This window comes from Leucoraja erinacea, chromosome 3, assembly GCF_028641065.1.
Source record: "Leucoraja erinacea ecotype New England chromosome 3, Leri_hhj_1, whole genome shotgun sequence".
NCBI lineage: Eukaryota > Metazoa > Chordata > Chondrichthyes > Rajiformes > Rajidae > Leucoraja > Leucoraja erinaceus.
Genome location: NC_073379.1, coordinates 65105579 through 65121434, shown reverse-complemented (window position 1 = coordinate 65121434; position 15856 = coordinate 65105579). Strand labels below are relative to the sequence as shown.

Below are 15856 nucleotides of genomic sequence, written 5' to 3'. Positions count from 1 at the left end.
ATGGAGAAAAATAAAATTTAAAATAAGTTTCTGACTTGGGTCACGGTTTCTCACTAAAATATCCCGTCTCAAATAAAAACCTTTTTGCATCATGCACCAGCTCGACAATAAAGTTGCTAAACTTGCATTTGGAGTAACAGGTGTGTCTCATGCTCAACATAGTTGACGTCCAGCTGCTTCTGCAGCTTGTGGCATATGCTTGACTTTTTCCAAGCTATTATACATTTGGAAATAGTTCAGCAGGTATGTTGGCAATTCCTTTTTTTTCTAGTCATTATTGGTAATTTAATGTCAGGAAGCCAATCTTGTGTTAAATCGCAATGAGAAATGCAAGATTGCTACTTCACTGAAAAAAATGAAATACAAGATACAAAAGTAAAGTAACAGTAATGCAATGCTGTGTATAGGATTTGAGGGGAAAAGAGAAATTAAGTCAAGTGAAGTAATCATTCTGAACAAAGTCTAGAAGTGACAAGACCCAGAAATAAAGTCAAACAAAACTGAATTCACAAAGTTACTGTGACATTCAGGAGAATCCATAAACAGGAATGCAATCAGATGTGAGCAACCAAGAAACAGAAACTACAAATGTCCTAGATTCTCAAAAAGGAATGTAAAATTATACAAAAAGTTTACAAAAACAGGAAATACTAATATAATTATACATGGGAAGATAAAGGCTAAAAAGCTTTTAATGACATGATAGGTTTGTCCACATAAAAACGTAAGCTATGTTCAATCTTCAGTCACAGACTGCTACAGTGTGGAAACAGGCCCTTTGGCAAAAGTTTGCCCACACCGGCCAATATGTCCCAGCTACACTAGTCCCACCTGTCTGCTTTTGGGCAATATCCCTCCAAACTTGCCCTATCCATGTAAATCCATGTCAATGCCAAAATAATCCATGTCAATGCCAAATCAAGTGACTGTATTGGCATTAACACCTTGGCAGCTCTGGATTAAAATGAAAAGGATCAAAGAATGCCTGTTCTTAATTGTTAATGAGCTTGTCTGTTACAAGCAAATATTTACGGATAATTTAAGGGCATGCCTACTTTATTGTCGTTAGCTATGATCAAACAGTAAAGCAATCTGAAAAACATGGATTTGCATGTGGCAAACCAGACCTCTGTGGCAGTACAATGCATCAAGCAAATCAAACACATGTGAATTTGTAAAGATTAAAGTGTAGACATATTAGCTCAATAAATATTTCAATGATGGATAGCAACTCTAGAGCCACCCGTAACAAAATGTTCAATCTCTTTGTATTTACATACCGTGGTAATTAAAAAATCCTTTTGCTCTTTTGTCATGAGCTGGGATGAAAGTTCCCACGACAAAGTTAGTAATTGCTATTAGCAGAATTCCCAACAGTACAATCTGAGCCTGCAATGAAACGAGAGGGAATATTTGAATAATCTTATCTGGATTAATTATGGATTATGTAAAACATTGATGAGGATATGTTGGGAAAATTCCAAACAGCATTAATGGAGAAGCGGTTATTAAAATATTCCAAGTCGATAAACCTCCAGAGCTGGAAATCAGTTGACAAGGTTAAGACATAGTGGCAGAAGGAGGGGGAAGAGACAGAGCAAAAAGGAAAAGTAGAAACCAGTAAGTAGTAGGAGAAAGGAGTATAAACCCTAATGAGGAAATAAAAACATTAAGGTGAGAAAAAAAACAGATGAAAATGGAACAAGAAAAAGAACAATAAAAAAAATAATCAACCCAGAACCAGAAGGGTTCTAAAAAGATGAGATTTTGGCCCTAAATCATGCTTCTGAATCTGGAAGCATAGTACAGATTTTTTTTCAGAATGGGATATAGAATTGACTAGTGTCCAGAAACCTAGAGTTATACCCTTAGACTGAAAAAGTGTTCTGCCAAATGTGCACTTGTAGCAGAAACAGTGTTGGAAGAGGAAGATCTATGAAGAACCAAAAGAAGGGTAGCGTAAAAGCAGGGTAGTGCAAATAAGGTAGCATAAAACTTTGAAAGGTGGGAGTTAAGGTAAACAGTAATTATATCAAAATGGAGGCGGTGGAAACAAATAAATGTAAACACATTCCACACCACATGCCGCAACGAGAGGACATGGTTTAGGAAACGCACAGGAAAAAAAGTAGAAAAGAGGCAAGAAGAGGTGAAGAATGCAACTTGAACATACAACAATGTGGTACATCGACTACACTTCAAGATATACTTGACACTGGTGGCAGGCCAAACTCAATAAGCAAAAAATTGGGTCAAAAGAAAAGGATACTCAAAATGTAGCCAGGCAAGAGGTGCAGTGGAGTTAGTTATAGGAATCAGTTTCTCCCTTAAAAATAAAGGCAAGGAACAGATATAGAAGCAAGAAAAGGACAGTGATAATTCGAACAGCCGATTGGAAGGACAAAATCAAAGGAATGCTCCACTATCTTGCCCAAGGGACCAACTGATTTAAAAAAAGTCAAAAAGGAGGCAGTTGGTGCTGGAAGTGGAGAAGGAGTTTTAGAGTTTTAAAAAGAGTTAGGTCTGGGAAAAGACAGATGATGTATTTATACTATGTGTACAGATCGGAATGATACAGTGTAACTGGCAGACTGAACAATCATTAAGCACAGATAACATCATTGTAACAGACACATTAACAAATCTTGACCCTAGGGCTCAGCAACACCATTGGAGCATAATTATCTTGATCTGCAATTTCCCCAAACATTCAATTAAGAAATCTTATGCATCAATATAAAAAGTATTATGAGACACTTACAAAATTGAGATAAGCGATAACAAATTACATGGTAAAATGTGAAAATAATCTACGGTTTATAAATATCTAATATGGCAGTAAAAAAAGTAAAAAGCCCAGCGTTCTTTTCCTGCTTTATTTTACCCGTTCTATTGAAAAGGCCAGCAGTGTTTAAATAACTTTTTCCTTAAGATTTGCTTCCAGTTTCATTTTGTGTGTTCTGATGTGGCAAATGGAAGAGGCAGTGGCTGACAGGCAAATAGCATGCGAGGTGATTCAATTCTCCCACAGTTTACACAGGGCCTCTATTTGCTCCAAACCATGGTGTTGAGATTCGCCACTTTCGGTCGTCATGATCAAAAATTGCTAAGTGTGCTTCTTCGAGGAGGTCAAGGACATCCTTTAACCATTATTATCCATCCAGTGATCACTTCATTTCCTATCCTACACTTTCCATACATTCCTGCTCCTTCACAGTTAAAGGTTAAGTCCCACACTCAAGAAACTACTCCCAAATACTTTAAAAAAGAAATGGTGTCAGGATCTGGTAAGGGGGGGATGAAAAATACGAAGTTCGTATATCCTTTTTGCGCTGTTTTCATAATAGAGCTTGTGTTTCTTTTTCTTTCTTTCTTTTCTATGGCCTATTTCTTAACTTTTTTCCCTAATTCTTTGTTTAATGGGTTTTTCTTTTTGATCACTCTTTCACACTAACACGACTCTCTCACTTTATTTACTTCCTTTATTTCTATCTTTCCTTAAAGCTTAAAAAATGAAGGGGTACAATAAATGTAAAAGATATATGTGGCTGGTACTACTGTAACTTACTGTACTTCTAATAAATAAAAATTTAAAAAAATTAAAAAATAAAAATAAACTACTCCCACATGGCTTTTCCCCAGCAAATTACAATTTTTAAATGTGTATACATTATATTGCTAAGAGCAAATATGTTATCATTGACACCACATAGTTAAAACACGAGTGGAATTCAGACATTGGAGTCCTACCTTGGCTTCCCACTCCATCCCTGCCACAGATATGCCAAATAGGCATACAATGGTGATGGTTCCTATAATCCGGATGTCACTCATTTCATCTATCATGAGTGCGTTGTTATCCTCAAGAATTAGAAAAATAATGTCAACTTTACAAAATAAAACAATTTAGAACAGGTTAATACATCAACCTCCTATTGTGAAAGAGTCAATAGCCAAATTCACTGTAACTCAAAATTAATTCATCCAAATATTTAGAACAGAAGGATCTTTGGTAATATTCAACCAAGTAAAAAGCTTACCACAAGCAGATCTCTCATTGTCTCTGCAAAGCCAACCACATACATGGCTACAGCTACTGCATTGGCAAAAGCAAAAATCAGTCCAATAGCACCACCAAATTCAGGTCCCAGGCTTCTGGATATTAAATAATATGCACCACCTGCAAATAGAAATGCAGAATTTTCATCATCCATTGTTAAACTACATGCACAAAAACTTTCCTTTGACTTAATGTCTCTTAAAATGACAAGTTACCATAAAAATTCAAGAGATTTGAATCTAAAAGCATCAAGCTATTGCAGTTATGGTGAGCATCATAAATCATTAATGCAAACAAATTACCAGTTAAAGAACTGACTCCAGAAAGTCTTGGGGGCCTGATTTAAGAAATGCTTTGCTATCCAAAATCTGTGTCCAAGCAGTAATGCCCACACAAAGTGCCAATGTCATGGTGCTCTTTAAAACCTAGATACATCAGAACCCTGGTAGTTGCCCGAAGTGGGCTTTTTAAATTTTTTTAAAAAGGATATTTACTAGTCAATAGACACTCAAGCCAACAACGGCAAAGAACTTTAATGTTCAGTTCTACAAGTTCAATTATCTAAATCAATCATTTGGAGTGCTTTGTTGCCAGCATGACTCATATGCAAGGTCAGTCAGAGGAACACACGCGTTATTTATATTCTAGGATTTTTGGCTCGGAATTGATTCTTAATGGTACACCACAATCTTAACTAAGATAAGGATTGGATACAAATTACCCCATTCAGTCCAAAGCAACAAGAAGTTCCATTGTACTGAAAACCATCAAAGTATGAAACAAAGCAGGTGAACATGAATTCAAGGTACCCGAGCCCTTAAATAAAAGGCTCTCTTGAAGTAAACAGAGCAAACTCCAGCACTCCCTGAGAGCACATGATTGGTGTGAAAGGTGATCATATTCTTCATTCACCAATACATTTGGGTAAACTTGCAGATCGCACATGAGCGCACCACAGCTTTTATTTTTGCAGAGGGCCAATTTGAATTGTCATGGCCCACTTGAATGAACACAACATTGTCCTTGTCACGGTCATTATCTGCACCCAGCCACTGACATGGACCTGGCAACAGAACATTAACTTTCTGCAAATAAAAGACAAAGTGTTGGCCCAACTCAGCAGGTCAGATACTACCTCTAGAGAACATGGATGGATAGGTGACCTAGTCTGGAGAAGGGTCCCGACCCAAAACATCATCCATCCATATTCTCCAGATATGCTAGGCTACCTGCCAAGTTACTCCAGCACTTTATATCTTTTTTTGAAAACCAGCATCTGCAATTCCTCGTGTCCACTAACTTTCTGCGATTTTCCTAGCTGTTTTGCTGGGAATGTAAGCCATCAAATCAACACCAAGTACGTTTTACTACAGATAAGCAAAGCCATTCATTTCATAGGATGGTAAGTTTCATGTAACGTGTAAATTTATTGAATCAAACCAACTTCAGTATTTAAAAAATAAAAATACAAATAAACATTTAAATATGTTAAACACATTTGAATATTTGAACATGTTCTTGATTGTCAGAGACACTGAGAACTGGGTAGCAGGCTTGCAGATCAGTGTGTAGGAAAGAACTGCAGATGCTGGTTTAAAATCAAAGAGACACAAAATGCTGGAGAGAAGGAATGGGTGACATTTCGGGTCTCGACCCTTCTTCAGACTGATTAATTTAACCAGCCTGAAGAAAGTGTCTTAACCCGAAACGTTACCCATTCATCAGTCTGAAGAAGGGTCGAGACCTGAAATGTCACCCATTCCTTCTCTCCAAAGATGCTGCCTGTCCCGCTGAGTTACTCCAGCATTTTGTGTCTATTACAGATCAGTGAGTTAACTGAAGGGCAATGTAAAGAGCACATGACTAACAAATAGCTTAATTAAACTGGTCCAACAGTTTTGGTAAGATTTAAAGCAGTCCTAACATTGTTGCTTACAAGTGACCACTGTGCATCCCAGTGACAAATGAGCATTTACTAACTGTAAAACTGCTCATTCCTGCAACATCACAAGTTGAAACAACGAAATTCCACGGGTAGTAGCAACAATATAAACCAAACAGTTAAACAAGCGCATTGTCGAGAAACATAAAATCACAAGACACTGTGAAATTGCATTTCTGCAGCCTTTAAGAAGCTGCAGGCAAACTGCAAAATGATTATAGTGCAGCAACCCTCTGGAAAACTGAACAAGCACAATATCGAAAAGTCAAATGAGATTCCTATCCATTGTAAACCAGTCATCTTCAAGGGCCGGCGTGACATCAACCATCTTAACTTTTCCAACCCCCTTACCTACTCAAACATCACACCCTCTGAACGCACAGACGTCCACTCACTCTGCAGCAACCCTGACATTATAATCAAACCCGCCAACAAGGGAGTTGCCGTGATAGTCTGGCGCGCTGACCTCTGCCAGGGCTGAGGCCAGGCAACAACTCTGACACCTGCTCCTACTTATCCTTGGACCATGATCCCACAGACGAGCACCATGCCTTAATCTCACACACCATTACTAATTTCATCACTTCTGGCGTCTGCCATCCACGGCCTCCAACCTTATCGTTTCTCAGCCCTGCACAGCCCGGTTTTACCTTCTCCCCAAAATCCACAACTGCCCTGGCAGACCCCTTGTTTCCTGCCTGCTCCTGTCCCACGGAAATGATTTCCACGTACCTCGACTCCATCCTATCACCCCTGGTCCAATCTCTCCCGACCCATGTCCAAGATACCTCACATGCACTTCGTGTCTTTAATGACCCACTTTCCTAGCTCCCACTCCCTCATCATTACTATGGACGTTCAGTCACTCTACATCTCCATCCCCCACCAGGAAGGCCTTAAAGCCCTCAGTTTCTTCCTCAACCGCAGAACCATCCAATTTCCCTCCACCAACACACTACTCCACCTAGTGTGAGATTAAGGCTGGTCCTCACCTTCAACAACTTCTCCTTTGACTCCTCACACTTCCTCTAAGTCCAAGGCATAGCTATGGGCACCCGCATGGGCCCCAGCTGTGCCTGCCTCTTTGTAGGGTACGTTGAACCATCCATGTTCCAGGCGTACACTGGCCCTATCCCCAAACTCTATCTCCGTTACATTGATGACTGCATTGGTGCTACCTCCTGCACCCATGCAGAACTCATGGACTTCATCAACATCATCACCGACTTTATCACCATCATCACAGCCCTTTCTGCCCTAGGTCTCCTCCATTGTCAGGGTGAGGCTAAATACAAATTGGAGGAACAGCATCTCATATTTTGCTTGGGCAGCTTACATCACAGTGGTAGGAATATTGATTTATCTCACCAGGTAGCTCCGGCATTCCCTCTCTTTCTATCCCTTGCTCACCTAAGTCGCACGAGCTTCTCATTATCACCCTACAAACAGCTAACAATGAGATGGGTCTGTTTCCGTGCTGTAATTGTTATTTATATTATATAATGGCCCGTTTCCTTTATCGTCATCGTTTTTTTGCATATCTTTCATTCATTGTTCTTTATCTCTCCACATCACCGTCTATATCTCGCGTTTCCCTTATCCCTAACCAGTCTCGACCCGAAACCTCACCCATTCCTTCTCTCCAGAGATCCCGCCTGTCCCGCTGAGACTCCAGCTTTTTGTGTCTATCTTCGGTTTAAACCAGCAGTTCCTTCCTACACATCTTCAAGGTCCTGTTGTGCAAGTTAAAATTCAATGGTCTTTTTTAAAGAACTATATTTATTTTCAGTCTAAACACTTCAGGAATAATATGCAAGCTTTCTAGGGAAGTAGTCTTGAATTCAATTGAATGATATAGCATGGAAACAGATCCTCGGCCCACCAAATACATGCCAACCATCAATCCTCCATTCCCACTAGTTCTATATTATCCCATTTTCACATCCACTCCCTACATACTTAAGGCAAGTTATGGAGCCTAATTAACCTACAAACATCTTTGAAATGTGGGAGGAAACCAGAGTACCCACGCAGTGATAGGGAGAATGTGCAAACTTCACACAGACAGTAACAGAGGTCAGAATCAAGCTCGGGTCTCTGGTACTGTGAAGCAGCAGCTCTGCTGGCTGCACCTCTGTGCTGCCCAGTGCTTCTTCAAAAAAAATGATCCTAGCTATAACATTGGCAAAAAAGGACTCTAAAAACAAACTGTCAGATTACACTAAGCAATTCTCAAACTTTTCTTCCTCAAAAGATTGACCCTCGAGATTAAACTGCACTGTATTACCAAATTAGCCTCAGTACAAAAAATACCTAAAATTAAACAGTTAATTTGTGGAAACCCCAAATATATAGACAAAAACATTCCAGAAACTATTTCACACCTTTCTTAGATCATTTAATCTATTCATTCAAACCTTTAGTTTGATATTTCCAAAAACAACGAGTTTTATGAACTCATTTAAATCACTAAATATAGTAGCTGCTGTTTAAAACTCACTTCTCTATTTACTAATGTAATAAAATATTGGGCTTATTGTAGTAGCAGCTATTTTTCTTGCAACATCAACATTTAACGATGAGTTACATCAAACATATTTTTCTCACCGTGTTGCAGAATTTTGTAGCTACAGGAAAATCTCGAACTTTTGTTTTACATCATCACCAGAGCCTTTAATCAGTCAGCTAGAGTAAATGAAAACTAATCTCAAGCATGTTGACAGACTAACCACATTTAATAAAGACAAACTAATTTTAAAATCAAAGCTTTTTTTGTTTTGACGACAACACTTCATTTTCAGCTCATAATTTGGTCAAATATTAACCACCATCAAAATCTATAGGCCCAAAGCCACTATATTAGCAACATAAATTTACCAATCACTCAAGCATTTGAAATACAGAAAAAAATCTTATCTCATGGAGGCAACATGAAAATAATAAATAAAGCATTTTTTCTTAAAATCTAGTCTTTTGACATAGTTTTGTGTTATAGGAAATTGCAATATGGGCCATTTCTGGGAATACACCCCCAACCGTGGCCTAGATGTCACCTTTATAGAGACTTAAACAGAGGCAAACTAGGTATGTTATTGAAATCTCTCGCATTCTGCAGTGCGTCATCTTGACAGTCTCTTAAATATCCTCAGCCCCAGGACTTAAAACTGCTAATCTCGGAAGTAGGATTGAGCGAGATTGCACTGTACTTGCAAAACACATCTTAGATGAACACCAGATAGCAGTATCGCAATTAGTTATTCATATTGCTCAATTCCCAGTCAGAACTAAAACAAGGCTACAAAGGAAGTATCGAAAAAAATGAAAAAATGATTTATTTCGTAACTGGAGTTACACCTTGTATTTCCCAAATTACTGAGGAGGACGTGTTAGCAGTGTAGGAGTAAGCACACCTAGAGATGCCTCAGTAACAATAATGGCACATTGATCTCATATTACTTGGCACGCCAGTGACAGGTTTGGTTGTGAGCCCATCCCTTTAAATTCAGCTTGAGCACCAAATAGCCTTACATACTTTATTTTGCATGCCATTATGGAGTGCACAATGAGAAATATCAAGCAAGTGTGGGAGCAGGGTCAGCCAAGGGTTGCAAACCAAAAGAAATACTGGAGGTACACAAAAATGCTGGAGAAACTCAGCGGGTGCAGCAGCATCTATGGAGCGAAGGAAATGGGTGACGTTTCGGGCTGAAACCCTTCTTCAGACTAAAGAAATACTGGAGGAACTTGTTAAGTCACAAAATTAATGGACAATAACCACAATTTGCTCGAGGAGATGGCCCCTATAAATTAGTGTTAGAAAGGTGGCAGAAATATAACATGGTGACTGCTCTAATAGATGTGCTGCAGAACAAAATATTCTATTTTCCCAGCAATGCCTTAAAAGCATGCACAATGTGCACCTTCAATAACAGATAACCATCAAAACTGGCATTGGCTGAAACACTATTCACATTGCAAGACGCTTGGGCAAATTTCCTGACTGGCAACCTGAAAATTCAATGACCCATTCTAGAGGAAAGCACAGAGGACACAAGACTATAAATTAAAGTAGCAACTACTAAGTCACATTCATGCATTTCCAAACTGTGTGTAAAGACAGACAGGTCTCCTTTTAATGTACATATTCCTTTCGAGCAATATGACATGGCAAGAACAACTGCCTGACCAATAATTTTGATTAAATGCTTGTCAAATAGTATATTATACCAATATCATGATTGAGAAAATGAAAGAATCATCTCTGCTTGAAGACTAAACAAAATATCATCTTCAGGTATTTAATATCATTTGGTAGAATGGAGATTTCACTCGTGAGATTTGGCACTAAAATAGAATCATAGAGCAGGGAAATGGGCCCGTCAGTCCAATTCATTACACCATGCCTCATCTAAGCTAACCCCATTTGCCTGCCTCTATATATCCCTCTAAACCTTTCCTATCCATAAACTTGGCCAAATGTATTTTAAATGTTCTTATTGTATCCACCTCAACTTCTTCCTCTGACAGCTCGGTCCATATACTCGCCACCCTCAGAAAAAAAAAGTTGCACCTCGGGTTCCTATTAAATCTATTCCCCCTCACCTCAAACTATTTCTTGATTCCCCTCATGATTTTATAAACTTCTATAAGATCACTCCTTAGGCTCCTGCTCACCATGGAATAAAGTCCAAGCCTGCCCAACCTCTCCCTGCAGCTCGGGTCTTGGTAACATCTCAAAATTTTCTCTACATGCTTTCCAGCTTAATAGTATCTTTCCTATAGATGACCAGGATGACAAAGACTCAATAATACACCATGGACAGCCTCACCAACTTCTTGTACAATTGTTTCACAATGTCCAATCTGCTGGACTCAATTCCCTAACTGATGAAGCTTAGCATGCCACCTTTGTAAAGTTATGTCCAAACTGATCTATGTAATTACAAGATCATGGAGCAGTAAACTGGGAAGCAAGGTACAGTAGTTGGTGTTCTTGTATCAATATGCATTTAGGAATATAGTCTCTTGTAATGTTATGAACACACTTAAATGCTTGGGATATGCTTTTTGAAAACAAGTCATAGAGTGGCACAGCTGGAGAGCTGCTGCCTCATAATGCCAGAGACCTGGGTTCAATCCTCATCTTAAGTGCCATGTGTGTGGAGTTTGCACATGTGCCGTGACTGCGTGGGTTTCCTCCAGGTGCTCCGGCTTTCTTCCACACCTCAAAGACAGGCAGGTTTGTAGGTTAATCAGCCGCTGTAAAATTGTACCCAGTGTGTAGGGAGTGAATGAAAAAGTGTGATAACAGAACTAGTGTGAACGAGTGATCAGTGTCGGTGTGGGCTTGGTGGGCCAAGCTGCCCATTTGCAAGCAGTATCTCTATACCAAGCCATAAAACGTAAGCCTTAACAAAGAGACCTAGGAATGCAGGTACATAGTTTCATGAAAGTGTCAACACAGGTAGACAGGAAGATGAAGGCAGCAACTGACACACTGCTTTCATTGGTCAGCGCATTGTATACAGGAGGCTGATGTCAAGCACCAAGGCAAATTCCTTGTATGTATACACACTTGGCTAATAAAAAGTATTCCAAATTTATTCAGATGTACTGGATATTGATAAGGACACATTTGCAGCACTGTGTACATTTCTGGTCACCTTGCTACAGGAAGGCATCACTAACATGGAAAAGGTGCAGAAAAGATTTAAGAGGATGTTATCGAGTCTGGAAGTTTAAGTTATATGGAAAGACTGGTTTGATTTTTCCCTGGAGTGTAGGAGGCTGATGGCCTTATAAAATCATCAGGAGTACAGAGCGTTATACAGCGGGGAAACAAGTCCTTTGGCCCAGATTGCTCACATCGACCAATATGCCCCATCTACACTAGTTGCAACTGTCTGCATTGAAGATGGAAGACTATATTCACCTCCGTGGAAAGCACCATTAAACTATAATTTTAGGCAACATTTCCAACTGTTGTTTCTCCTCACATGGACTGTAAATAGCCAAAGAATACAATCTGAAGTTCAAGATCATCTTTAATCAGTATTCATATTATAGCGGTAGATATAGATATGCCATTTATTGTCACTATACATGTACAGTGAAACTGAAAGCTGCTCGTACTCAGTGCATACATACAATTTAGCACAAAAAAACAAGAAACAGAAAAAAAAAAAACAAAAAACAGAAGGGAGATGGGGGGGGGGGGACATATATACATATATCATATATACATATATACAGATGGAAGTCCGTGTTGGGCGGTGTAGTCAGTGCATGTGTGAATTTGAATTTATGGTAGATATAATTCTCGGAAAGCAACTATTCCTGAGTCTGTTTGTCCTGGATTTGATGCACCTATAGCGCCTTCCAGAGGGCAGCAGGTCGAACAGTCCAAACGCAGGATGGGAGCTGTCTTTGATGATCTTCTTTGCCCTGCTAAGGCAGCGGGAGGTGTAGATGTCCATCAGGGAGGGGAGAGGGCAGCCAATGATCCTCTGCGCTGTCCTGGTTACCCTCTGAAGCCTCTCCCTGTCTGCCATGGTGCAGCTGCCATACCATGCTGTAATGCAGTATGTCAGCAGGCTCTCGATGGAAAGAGCACCGAGTCCGGGAGCCGTGAGCCGCTGCGACCGTGCGCGCCGCCATCTTGGACTGGACGGTACAGCAGGATGTTAGTACATCGTGACCGCTTCCAAGACTGACCAGTGTATGAAGTGGGTGTTAGTATAAATCGTACAGTAGGGTGGGGTTGGTGATGCTATTCTCCCATGATTGATTCTTATGCATAAACCAATCTACATCCTTCCCCGTAAAGAGTGAACATGGTAAGCTTACATGTCGTAAGAATTTAAACATAGTCGCCATATTTATCAGGCGGTCTATTAATACGGCCCGAACGCATACGGACCAAGCGCTCTCCCCCTTTGGCAGAAAGATTAAAGGGAGGAGGTGAACCCGGAAGAGAGAAAGCAGCAGGGGAATCCGTGGTGACCGACAGGGCGAACGTGCAGGAGAGGTATTATTGTGGTTAGTCATAGCCGCCGGTGGTGGCGGTGGCGGGGTACGGGACATGCTGGAACTGGTGGACGCAGCAGCAGACGGCTGGAACTGTAGTGGTGGAGCGCAAGGACCAGTTGGTGGGGGACGTGGCTCCTTCACAGCAAGCAAGTGTTGGCGGCTCCAACGGTATAGGGTGCCATCATAGTCCACAAGGTAAGATCGTGGTTCTTCAGCCAGGCCACCAACACTACCCAAACGGGAATGTCCCATGGAAGTTTGTAAACGGATGACTTGGTGCGGTAGTAGAGGTTTAAGTGGTTTGCTGGACTTGTCATGCGACCGTCTCTGTATGTCGTGTTTCTCCTGGATACGCTTTCGGATTGTAGCTGGCTTCAACACCCGTGGCATCAACGTCTGCTGGGCAATTTGAATCGGAGGTCTCGTTGTTCTGGACATCAGTCGCTGGGCCGGCGAGCCCAGGGTTCCGTCTCTTGCAATGTTCCTGTGGTTTAAGAGGTCGAGATACACGTCTGAATTCACTAGGTGTGCGTGTTCCATCAGATGTTTAGCGTTTCCGACAGCTCGTTCAGCGAGCCCGTTACTTTGTGGGTATTCAGGGCTGCTCGTGACATGGTGGAAATTCCATCGGTTGGCAAAGAGCTTGAAAGCGTGGGTGGTAAACTGTCTTCCGTTGTTGGTCTGCAAACGGACAGGTGCGCCAAATGTAGAGAAGTGTTTCTTTAGCTTTTGAATGACCATTTCTGATGTGATAGAGGTCAGTAACTTGGTTGGCACAGACAAGGTGGTTGAAGCATCTGTTTCTGTGCCATACAGCTCTACAACTAAGTGTTTGCAGTGGTCAGAAGTAGATTTAACTTGCTAATTTGTACAAAGTTCTTAATCAACTTTTAAAAAGTGCTTTTTCATTTTTTTCATATAAAAAGGGGCACATCCTGCATAAATTAAGAGCCCCCAAATGCAGCATCTGGCTTACAAAAGATCGATTGTAGGTCATCACTATCCTTAATGCTTTATCATCCACCATTTTATTGAATCAAGTAGCGTCAAGTTAATTAAAATGATGGGAGCAATGGGCTGAAATGTATTGGTCCTAGCAAGGAGTATTGCAGGTGAAACAGAATTGTACAAGCCTGTATTAGTGCATGGAATATCAATGCATGATGCAGCCATTGGGGGGGGGGGGGGGGGGGGGGTGGAATTCTGCAAGAGCTCAATGGTTAACCATTGAGCTCTTGCAGAATTCCCCCCTCCCCCCCCCCCAAATGGCTGCATCATGCATTGATATTCCATGCACTAATACAGGCTTGTACAATTCTGTTTCACCTGCAATACTCCTTGCTAGGACCAATACATTTCAGCCCATTGCTCCCATCATTTTAATTAACTTGACGCTACTTGATTTAATTGACCCAATCTTGTCTCTACATTCCCCTCATTCTTTCACTTGGTGATCTACTGTTTTGGTACCAATCCACTTGTCAAACTAGATTAAAGCCTCCCAACTAGTTGAAATTGACAACATAAGTAGATAGGGTGGTAATAACATCATACAGAACACATTCTTTCATCAGTCAGGGAGTTGAAAATAGAAGTTAGGAAGTCATATTGCAGCTGTATGGCACTTTGATTAGGCCACACATGGAGTATTGGGTGCAGTTATGGTCACTGCATTATAGAGAGAATGTTGAACTTTGGAAATGGTCCAAGAGAGGATAACCAGGATGTCACTGGGTTAGAATGTATTGGTTACTGGGAGAGGTCGGGACAGACTTGGATTGTTATATCTTGAGTGTCAGAGGCTAAGGAGCAAACCTGATCGAAATATACAATATTATGATGGGTACAGATCAGGTAGATAGACTCCAAATCCAAATAAATAGACTCCAAATCTGAAGTTAGTGGGACAGGCAGCATCTCTGGAAAGCATCTGGAATAGGTGACGTTTTGGGTCTTGACTCAAAATGTCAGTCATTCCATCGCTCCAGAGATGCTGCCTGTCCCCGCTGAATTACTCCAGCATTTTGTATCTACAGTGTAAATCAGCATCTACAGTTCCTTCCTACACAAGTAGATAATCAGAGTATTTTCCCTAGGGTGGAAAAGTCAAATACTGGTGAGTACAGCTTTCAAGACGAGAGAGAAAGTTTACACTGCCAAGGGAGGTGGTGGAAGCAGATACAATAGCCACTTTTAAGAGGAATTCGACAGTCACATGAACAGAGAGGAAAGGGAGATAGAGCATGTACACTCAGATGTGCAGTTTAAATTGGCACCATGATGACAATAGACAGTGGGGCGTAAGGCCCATTTTGTGCTGTACTGTTGTATTGTTTTTGTTCTATTGATGGCACAGTTATATGTTTAAATGGTGGGGGGGGGGGGGGGGGGGAGAAATTCAACCAGTCTTATTTCAAATGCATTCAGAATGTCAAGTTTGGTACTATGGAGTTTGGTGCCAAAGTCAAAACCTTCAAGGAAATTCAGAATCCAATATGCAATGGAGACAGCAGCCTTGTACTAAGGTTATGTATAATTCACCAGGCAGTTCATCAATAGAATCTGGAAGAGTCAGACTTTGAGAGATCACATTCTTCTACTTGGCTTCCAGATCACCAATGCAGAAGGAAAACAGATCTGAATGAACAATAAATGAAATGGGCCTCAACAGAAAATAACTACTTCCAGGCATTGTGGATTGAAGACCAAGCATATAGAGAGCCATTCCATAACATGGATGAAAAAATGTATGCTTGAGGTACATTCATTGTCCTGGATTTTTGCATCCAAAAAAAAAGCAAAAATCTAGTACAATTAATGTAATT

At 40.6% G+C, this 15856-nt stretch overlaps 1 protein-coding gene across 2 annotated transcripts in view; it reads right to left on the bottom strand.

The window, feature by feature from the left end:
- slc12a2 (solute carrier family 12 member 2) overlaps positions 1–15856 on the bottom strand; it is a 140054-nt gene that overhangs the window by 67304 nt on the left and 56894 nt on the right. For both annotated transcript variants that reach the window (XM_055632836.1, XM_055632837.1), the window contains exons 5-7: positions 4041–4180; positions 3751–3861; positions 1281–1389 (exon numbers count right to left, since the gene is read on the bottom strand). In XM_055632836.1, the coding sequence (XP_055488811.1) occupies positions 1281–1389; positions 3751–3861; positions 4041–4180 (360 nt within the window). The remainder of the gene's footprint in view (positions 1–1280; positions 1390–3750; positions 3862–4040; positions 4181–15856) is intronic.